This window comes from Pipra filicauda, unplaced genomic scaffold, assembly GCF_003945595.2.
Source record: "Pipra filicauda isolate LSUMZ 115617 unplaced genomic scaffold, ASM394559v2 scaffold752_size109752_pilon, whole genome shotgun sequence".
Lineage (NCBI taxonomy): Eukaryota > Metazoa > Chordata > Aves > Passeriformes > Pipridae > Pipra > Pipra filicauda.
The window spans coordinates 13,952-23,592 of NW_024104923.1; the positions used below are offsets into that span (position 1 = coordinate 13,952).

Consider the following 9,641-nt stretch of genomic DNA (forward strand, 5'->3'; position numbering starts at 1 on the left):
TACAGACATAGTACATATTTTATTGACACAGATTTCCTCAGTCTTGAATCAATTAATTCATCTGACAACAGTGTAGTAATTTGAAAAAAGTTCTTCTCCTTGCTTGATGTCTCTGAGAGTGACAAGAACTACACACCTCAGGTGGCTGTAAAAAAAGGATAAGAAAACATGTGAAAGTGAACAATTATATTTCCTTTTGATTTTTTTTTTAATTCTTCATTTCAAGAAGTTAAAACAATGGCTTTGTCTAGATTAGTTTTGGGAGTAATAGGCATAATGCAGGGCAGGGACCATGGAAAAACAACACTGAAATACGGACAGCAAATATAAACAAAACAAATACAATTACCAAAAAAGCACAGCCTATGTAGGTATGCAAATAATGTTTTCACTCATACAGTTATTCAGAATTGAAAAGAATTGGTCAAGACTTACTCAGACAGGAGAAGCTATATCAAAGTTCATGGAGCAGAAACCATTCCTCTAGACACACCTGCCCACAGGTGATACTTGGCTAAAGCTACTCCAAGCCCACCAATACCCAGGAAGACAGCACTGAACTGCATCAGAGATCTGCTTCAATCTACAGTGATGGGTGACTTCTCCATAAACTCCAAGCTGAAATCAGGGGCTGGCATTTTTCTTACAGATATATTTAGGAACCCACCGCCCCCAACTTCCTTTCAGTAAGTGACCATGCCCTAAAGCTGAAATACCTACTCTAGGAAGGAGAGCACATGCTTCTGATGCTGATCAACCAGAAAAACAGCATCAACCCAAACAGTCTGACTACTAAAAATTTAGTGTGAGGCCATTTTGAAACATACCAAACAAAAGGTAAGAACTCTTTTACAAGACAGAAAAAGACTTAGAAACCAGATTACACATGCTGCCAGCATTGTATATATCAGTATCAAACCAAGCAGCTGGAAGCAGATACGATCTTTTGTCTACTGGCTGTACACTGGGAGAAATAATGACTGAAAGACCATACTTTCTTCCACAGATTCCAAGGAAGAGAGCAAAATTCCCCCTTCCTGAAAAGGTCCCATAGCCTATCTCTCCTCACTCTGCTTTCACACTTCAAGTACAGCATCCATGCTTCATCAGAAATCAGTCCTACTGGTTATTTTATTAGCATTTACTTAATTATCTGCAGGTTACAAGGGCATCTTAAACCTTGCCTCAACAAAGTCTAAGTTTAATCAGAAAAGCCAATTTGCCAATACGCACCATAACTTTCTCTAATTTCAGAGTTTTAAAATAGCTCCAGAATTACATTAAAAGTTCACATGATCTGCTCTAAAATCCTCATTCATCCTTGAAATGAAGAAGATTATCTGAGAAAGGTTTCCAAGTGTTTTAATTTCCAAAAAAAGGTGAATTTCCACATCATAATGAGGATGTTGTAATTGTGTACTAGAACTAAAAGTCACATGCCTTTATACTTCATAGTACTTCACTTGTCTCAATATAATTTTAGGTTTCTTTTTGAAAATTCAGCTTATTTGTCACATAAGCAGAAGACACGGAGAACCAGGAGAGTAAGAAGTCTAAACCTGAACTATCTCAGAAGGGCTTTGAATGCTTAAAGATCACTAACTACATCTGAAATACATACCTAAAACCTCCAATACTGTAATACAAGCAAAATATAACCAATGCTTTATGGGATTCAGAAGAACTGCCCTACAGAGCAACCCAATCACTGCTTGTAAAACCGTGTCTTCACACCGAACTCATCTGCGAAGATGCGGAAAAAGGAACAAACAGTCTTGGAACTGAACTCAGTCTATTCAAAGAGCTAACTCTCCCATGTAGTTGCACATTTTTGTGTAACTCATCTTCATACTGTATATTATTTTTCAACTGTGTCTGTCTTTTTTTACACATGCAGTATGCTTGTATCATACAAATCCACGAGCTCTTTCATTTGCTGCCAACCTCTCTACATCATGGTTGTAGACGATGTTTGGAAGGTACTGTTTCAGCTCTATTGGAAAATGTTCCGGCACATCAAACTCTTGATAACACACGTTTGCTGCTTTTTCTAGAAATAAGAAAAAAAAAAAAGTCTCTATAATACAAAGGAAATATTAGATAGTGCTTAAAGATCTGTAAAAACATCAAATGTACTGATACAATAATGCCAGATGCTTCATCAGGACTGAAAACCGCTCCTCTGTTGGGAGCTACTGCACTCCCCTGAAGTCCTGCTTTGAATTTACACAACCAACTACAGGAGCTTGACTCGATTATCAACTTGTATATGAGGAGGCACAACTTGCTTAGCACCAGAGATAGCTTACAGCACTGCTAATGTTGTTAATACACAATGTTTGCTTTTACTGTTAAAAAAAATACTGAAAAAATTTTTTCTAGTGTCAAAATATGTCAGAAATACAGCCAGGGAGGAAATCCCAATCTGTCCAGCAGAAAGAGGGAAATCTACTTCATGGGCATTGGACTTGGAAGAAACAGTTTCATGGGACTGTCTGTGCCAGTCCATACTTGGTTTGCTACTCCAGCAACTTTTCTGGATGCTACTTGGAGTCAGGGAATCTTTAGTGTAATGCAGGCTATGAAAGCCACTCAGAAGCTAGATATGGTAGGTATGGTATCAATTCAACTTTCCATGTATCACAACCATTCCCATGAATTACTTAAGACCAACAGTGAGACAGAATAAATAGTTCCCTTCTTCAGGTCCAACAGTGAGATCATACCAACAGTTTCATAGATTTTGTGCACAAACATAAGGAAGTCTAAAAAAACGGTTCAAAATGAGCAGTGATAGAATCTTACTGTATATGTCACTGTGCATTTGGTTTTCTCATGAAGTCTGCTGGAACCAGACTGGGAAGCTTGATTTGAAACTCTGTGTTCTGTCTCAGCCCGGTGGACCTTTGCCAGATATCCTATCCAGCCATCTCACATTTTGGGGTGTGTGCCTTTCATTCTACCAGGAAGGAAACTGGGGGAATTAGTGAGAAAAGAACAAGGGTATTTGATGCACTGCTGCACTGAAGGATTCCAACACCAAACTGTGACAAAAACTCTCAGAAACGTTTTATCCCGTAAGTGCTTATCTTGTTTTAAACAGGACTACTGTCCCCTAAGATCAGTATCCTATTCTCTGTGTTACCTCCAAAGTAATTTATATCTATAAAGACAAACTCAAGCCTCAAAAATTTACCTGGAAACTTACCATGTGAGCAGTTGTTGACATACTGTCCCACTGCCAGTGGGTTTTGCGGAGCATCAGTGAGCCAGCTCTCATCACTCATCTGAAATGGGCCAAGTTGATCTCTCCTCCTGCAAGACCTGAAATGACCAACAGCCTCAGTGTGAATCACTGCTTCTTCACCTAACAGGTTTTCTTACTTCCTCCTGTAGAAATGGCCACAGTTGCTGCAGATCAACACCTTAATGATACTTTAAAAAGAGTATTTAAACCTCCCTCTGGTGTGTGGTGTCTCTCAGACTCTGGTGAAAGAATCTGCACAAAACTACCACATACTCTTCCAGAAACCAACATCAAATGTTACTGTCACAGAAGCGTCAACTCATCTCACTCACCTCTAAAGATGCAAAGGCTCATTACAGTATTAGCCCTAAATTCACTCCCAAAATTAAAATCTGGTATTAGTAGGTATTAATATTCAAACTAGGTATTATTTTAGATAATTTTGCTAGTTACTATTTTCTTTTCATGTCATATTTAAACAAAAATTGCTACAAATTATATTTTAAGGTAAGTTAAAGCAGTCCAGGCTAGCTGTGTAAGGGAAAGTTCAGACTGGACATTAGGAAAAGATTCTTCACCAAGAGGATGACTGGTCACTGGACTCCCCTTGGGAGTGGTCACAGCACCAAGTCTGTTGGAGTTTAAGGAATGTCTACACAATGCTCTTAGTCCTATGGTTTGATTTTAGGCAGTCCTGCCAGGAGCAGGGAGTTGGATTTGATGGGCCAAACTAGGCAGGTTTGAGTAACAGCTCAGAAACATTTAATTCCTTTTATGCTACATCCTGCTTATTAAAACTAATTTCTTTACAAGAAAGTCTCAGTACATCTAAACTCATCTCTCTGGTGTTACAGACAAAGACACAATAAAGGATCACAACCAGCAACTCTTCACCCTTGTGTTGTTTGCATTATGAGATATACACAGGTGGATGACAATCATGTAAACTCAATTTAGGGTAAGACAACAGGGAACTGAGACTATTAGTACCCCTCTTTTAAATCAGATGAGTGACAATCCCCCATTTCTTTTGCTTACCTGTACACTGATCTTGATAGTCCTTTATCGTTCCCATCAATAAGGATGCCATCAATGCACCTAAAAATAAAGGGATTGCCAAGGGACTGGAAAAAGATGGGCTCATGCTTTCTGTATACTGTACCTGTTGCAAGACAGATATTATTATTTCAGAAGAAAATAAGTTAATTGTTAGAATGGGCTTATGGTATCATCCAGTCCCCTTCACACAGAAACTCAAAGGAGAGAGGGGATAGGAGAGAAGTCCCTTCTCACTTAGTGACATTGACATTTGTAAACCTAAAGGCTTTTATATGCAACTTTCTGGGATGCAAAAAGACTCACACAACTAAATGAGTTGAGGTATTCCAAAGAGGGAAGCCATTGTAGGAAATCATCAGAGAGAAGGCCTGACTTCAGTATCTTTGGGACAGGTAGATAAAGCCTTAAAGCCAACTGATCAGCTTCAGAGAGGAGAATGTCAAGTGATGTTTGCTCAGGAAAACACATCTGAAGAGACTATGCTATTTTGTTTCTACTATGTCAGGATTCTGAAAAGCACACGCAGACAGCAAAGAATCTGAAACACCAACCTCCACCACCCTACATCAGAGATTTTGCTTGGTACAGGAAATGGAAAATGACAAACCAAGAAGAAATTATTTCAGCAGACCGTTTCCCAAATCTGCAGAGGGGATTTAACCTGCCCTGACTTCCAAGCACAGAAAAGTAAGAGCTGACAGGCTCGCAGTTTTTCATGGAATTGCTGTCCTGCATCCCCCTCACACCCACTACACCTTCAGCACCCCTCAGTAGAAGTCCTTCACTGCAGCCTCACAAGGAGCCAGGCAAAAGCCATGGGCAGGCTCTGCTCACAAATGCAGGATCTCTGTCCACAGGGTATCATACCCAGCCCATCACTCTGCAGTTTCCTTCATTCCCTTGAAAATGAAAGGCATTTCACCTGCCCACCCCCTTTTAATGCTAGAGGAGCTGCCAGAGGAGACTCTGAATGAACCTAGGCTCACATTTAGTATGAGCCTAAAATTTAAGTGACCTGCAAAGCAGCAGGACCACTCACTGTGACTGTTACTTGACAACTGGTCAGTTCACCAGTAGTCAATGGTAATGGCTGTACACTCCTGCCTCGGCACAGCTCCCCTGTGCTCCCTGCCCAGGGCTCGGGCTGCTCCCGATCCCGCAGTGCTGGCACAAGCCAGAGACCACATGCAGGGGGTGATTCTGTTGACAGATGAAACAGAAACAAACTCAGAGCGTGTCAGCAGAGCGCTCCTAGCTGGGCCATACCGATAGAATTACAAACCTTCCTAAGAAATGGACATAAATACAGTTCCAAGAAATGAGGAGAAGGAAAGAGGAGTGCTGATTTTTCCACACATACTTTACGGAATAGTTCTGCTAAATGAACACTTTATTTTCATTCTCCAATTTATACTTTTGTGCTTTGAAGAAACTCATGCTTTTGTCTACTGACTCGTGTGGAGGTCTCAGAACCTCATTTTTCAGATCCTGAACCAAAATGGAAACCCCAAGGAATTAAACTGTACTGTTCAGCTACTTGAAATTTCTCCCATGCATTTGTGTTTAAAGAATCTGGAACAGCTTTTGTAACAGCTGGAAAATCAGAATTTAAGTACTGAAGTGTTTTAATTAATAAAATTATCCCTCCCAATATTGCTTTGCTTATTTCCAAAACAAGTCTAGTCAGTTTATAAATATTCTCATGCACCATAACTTGTGATTTTGTTAAGAAATGACAGAAATAAATGCCATAAAATAAAAATAAGCATGAACTTTGGCAATCCATAATTAAACAGTTAGAAATCATATCTAAACCAAAAATAAGAACATTCCATTACCAGGATACATTGACACAACTGTCCCTTTTGGCACAAAACCTTTGGTAACAAAGACTCCAGTTCCAGCAGACACGAGGGAACTCTGGTCTCTACCAACAGTGAATCCAAGTGTGTTTAACAGAACTTCCTCAGGACTAAACACCTGCTGACTCCCATGGTTACACGAAGTTACTTTTGACCACTTCTGCTCCCAAGTCAGTAATTCCAGATACTGACATTTGACTTCTGGAAGCAAGGCCAAAATATCCGCTTGTCTACTGAAATCATTTAGGAACAGAGCTTTAAATGTTTTCAGTAGTGTCTCAAAGACATCTTCATCAGAGATAATTTTGTCTTGAGAGCTTTCAGGAACATATCGGAGGGTCCTGTGAAGAAAAGAAAGTATTTTAAAATTAAAAAGATATATTAAAATTACATTTTTTTCCTAAATAAGGAGAAAAGAGCCATTTTGCAGCAGCAGTAACTTAGGTGCAGTGTTATTTCAGAAAACCCCTAACTTTTTTCATGTTTGTTCTAATTAGAACTGTTTATAACACTAAAAACATCTAAAGGTGAAATAAAAGGGTTTAGTTCAAACCAGTGCCTGCTCTATTATAGAACCATCATCTGTGTATTTACTGCAAGTCAAGTAGATTAAACCCTCCTGAGCTCTCTGTGACAAATGCACCAAAAATGAAACATGATTATTGAAGTTTATTAAAAAAAAAAATACAAGTAGTTCACAACACTTTAAATGAGGTGAGGATAAATGTTATGCTGATGAGAGAGACTTTAATTTAGTTACTTGTTTTAGTTTAGTTACTTATAACAATGTCATAGTCATTTAAACTCAAACACTAGTTTTCCTTTTAAAATTGGGCAAACGCACCTTACAAAAAACCAAAACCAAACCTCAACAATCCACCTATCTAGTTTCAATGTTAAATACCGTTTTAAAAAATCTAAATAAGAGTTCCATGCCAGCCAAGGGGTACCCCAAGGCCGAACCACTATCCAGTGACAAACGCGAGCGGCGGCCTCGGTCTCTTCCGAGGAGGGGCAGCGGGGACTGGGCTGGCGCCCGAGAGCTCCCCCCGCGCCTCACCTGCCCTGACGGCGGAGGTTGAGGGCGAGCCAGGGCACGAAGCGGTACTTGTAGGCTGCCCAGCGGCGGCGCAGCGCCCTGAGCAGCACCCACCCCATGGCGGTCACAGCCCGGCCGGCTCAGCCTGACGGCCGCTCCCTCACAGCCCCGCGCCGCCCTCCCGGCCCAGCCGCGCCCGCGCGAACGCGGCGGCCATTCCGTGCTGCGGCCGCGGCGCGGGAGCGCTTGTGTGCTGAGCTGCCATTGGCTGCGAGCGGCCGCGGCGCGGGAGCGTTTGTGTGCTGAGCTGCCATTGGCTGCGAGCGGCCGCGGCGCGGGAGCGTTTGTGTGCTGAGCTGCCATTGGCTGCGAGCGGCCGCGGCGCGGGAGCGTTTGTGTGCTGAGCTGCCATTGGCTGCGAGCGGCCGCGGCGCGGGAGTGTTTGTGTGCTGAGCTGCCATTGGCTGCGAGTGGCCGCGGCGCGGGAGGGCCCGTGAGGACTCGGCCCCTCGGGGGGCGGCGTCCAGGGACACCCCAGCAGGGAGAGCCGCGGGCATCGGGAAAGGAAACTCACGGCCCCTTCCAGATATAAGTACGCACACCTCTCTCTGAACAATGTTACGTGTCCCTTCTGTGTTATATTAAACAATTCAAAAAGACAAGATCTGGTACCAGATTAAAAAGGTGGCTTGGAAGTTATCTAGAAGCAGCGATTGAACCCACCTCCTTGACAGTTCTGCATCCAGGAGCAATCCCGGCACTATGACGTCAGCTTTTCAAAATCATCTCGTGCCTGCTTCTAGTGATGCTGAGGGCTGTTAGTGCTTCAGATGATCATAGAATAAATTAGGTTGGAAAAGACCTCCAAGATCATCGAGTCCAACCTATGACTGAACACCACCACGGCAAGGAAACCACAACACGAAGTGACACGTCCAGCCGTTCCTTGAGCACTTTCAGGAAGTACGACTTCCCCGGGCAGACCGTTCCAGTGCTTAACTACCCTTTCACTGGAGAAATTCTTTCTAATGTCCAACCTGAACCACATGTCGTCTTGTCCTGTCACTATTCACCCGGGAGAAGAGTCCAACCCCCACCCGGCTACAACCTCCTTTCAGGATTGCTGGGCAAGCGATGAGGTCTCCCCTGAGCCTGCTCTTCTCCAGGCTAAACAACCCCAGCTCCCTCAGCTGCTCCTCATAAGACTTAGATCACAAGTCTGTAGCGTATGTCATGAAGAGAGTGGATCAATAGTCCAGACCTGAAACCTGTTATATTTCTGTCCACACTTGTGCCTAGTATTTGGCTATGATGACCGGGAGATGCAGCCTGCTGATCAGTGCTGCATTTACTACACACCCACCTACCTAGACTGAAGAGATATGCTACAAATCATGAGCATTTACAACTGGGGTCATAAGCCCTTTTGGTGCCACATACTACCATCATTTATCTGTAACATTTTTTAAAAATAACCAAAAATCGAGTGAGGAAAACAACTGCTCAGCAATCGATCTTCAAAAATTAGCAAAGCTCTGCAAATCATTCTTTACAAATCATTACACGTGTCAAGATAAGGGTACTGTTATCACCTCTTTAGCCACTGTTGTCCCTCCTTGCTTGGGTACCTACTTTCACAATACTTACATCTTTGGATACTGCTCCTTATCTGCATTATTTTTTAGTTAAAAACTGCCGATGAATTGGGAAAACACGAATGTGTAGGCACATGTTTTACTTTCTTCAGAAACTAGTTTAAAAACATGGAGCAAGTGTTTGAGAATCGGTTTGGGGGTAAACAGAGAAATCAAACCTCCAAACACTCTCAGGGGTTATACTCCTATTGCCAGATCTGAAATTTTGAAGAGAGTTTGGGAATCTGAGACAGGTCCACCAAAGCAATGAAACAAACTGAATTAACTTCCTGTTTCAGAGCCTTGCAAGTATTTATAAATTGCATCTTGATTTACTCCATAATCACTTTAATTCTACTGTTGACCTGGCACATCTTTCTCGAGAACAGGAGCTGAGCAATGAGGTATTGCAAACTGAGGTGTTGCAAACCGAGGGAAACAAGAGAAGGCACAGTGGCTGCCTGAAAGTGCTTCCCTGCCATCTCCTGGACTTCCTCGGTAATGACAGGGAAGAAAGGTCTCCGTTCAACTCCGGATATTAGCAGCTGCGTGCCATAACCAGAAAACAACATACATGTTTGCCACAGTACATGCATACTGTAGCTCTTAAAAGCAAGACAGTCACATTCGCGATTCAGGTTGGCATGGAAAGCTAAATAATGAGTGAAAAGTTAGTAAGGGAAATAGAGTGCCTTGGAAAGTGGTCTGAGTCAGGTTACAACAGCCATGCGCATAGGTTGCCCACTCATGTGATGGAAGGACATACGTGATCTTCATGACACTCCAGCATGTCCTGGAGG

The 9,641-nt window shown here is 42.4% G+C and overlaps 1 protein-coding gene across 3 annotated transcripts; it reads right to left on the minus strand.

Annotated features, from left to right (window-relative positions):
• SETD9 (SET domain containing 9) lies at positions 1 to 7,426 on the minus strand. 3 transcript variants are annotated; one of them, XM_027718324.2, is made up of 6 exons: positions 7,229 to 7,426; positions 6,145 to 6,509; positions 4,286 to 4,409; positions 3,209 to 3,324; positions 1,945 to 2,050; positions 1 to 145 (listed from the first exon to the last, which is right to left on the minus strand). In XM_027718324.2, the coding sequence occupies exons 1-6, from the start codon at positions 7,324 to 7,326 to the stop codon at positions 58 to 60; spliced, it is 897 nt and encodes a 298-aa protein (XP_027574125.1). In that variant the 5' UTR covers positions 7,327 to 7,426; the 3' UTR covers positions 1 to 57. The 3 variants fall into 3 exon arrangements, 2 of the variants coding, with proteins under 2 accessions (XP_027574125.1, XP_039245572.1); XR_005566578.1 differs by having other exon boundaries at positions 64 to 145; positions 1,622 to 2,050; XM_039389638.1 differs by lacking the exons at positions 1 to 145; positions 1,945 to 2,050 and adding an exon at positions 2,806 to 2,974.
• Positions 7,427 to 9,641: the final 2,215 nt, after the last annotated feature.

What these genes read in the sequence shown, in the direction of transcription:
- SETD9 (XM_027718324.2), bottom strand. Translation starts at nt 7,326, where the DNA reads ATGGGGTGGGTGCTGCTCAGGGCGCTGCGCCGCCGCTGGGCAGCCTAC. An exon ending in AGTTGTGTCAATGTATCCTG is followed by an intron (nt 4,410 to 6,144) that starts GTAATGGAATGT and finishes GTCTTGCAACAG; the next exon opens with GTACAGTATACAGAAAGCAT. An exon ending in CTATCAAGATCAGTGTACAG is followed by an intron (nt 3,325 to 4,285) that starts GTAAGCAAAAGA and finishes TGGTCATTTCAG; the next exon opens with GTCTTGCAGGAGGAGAGATC.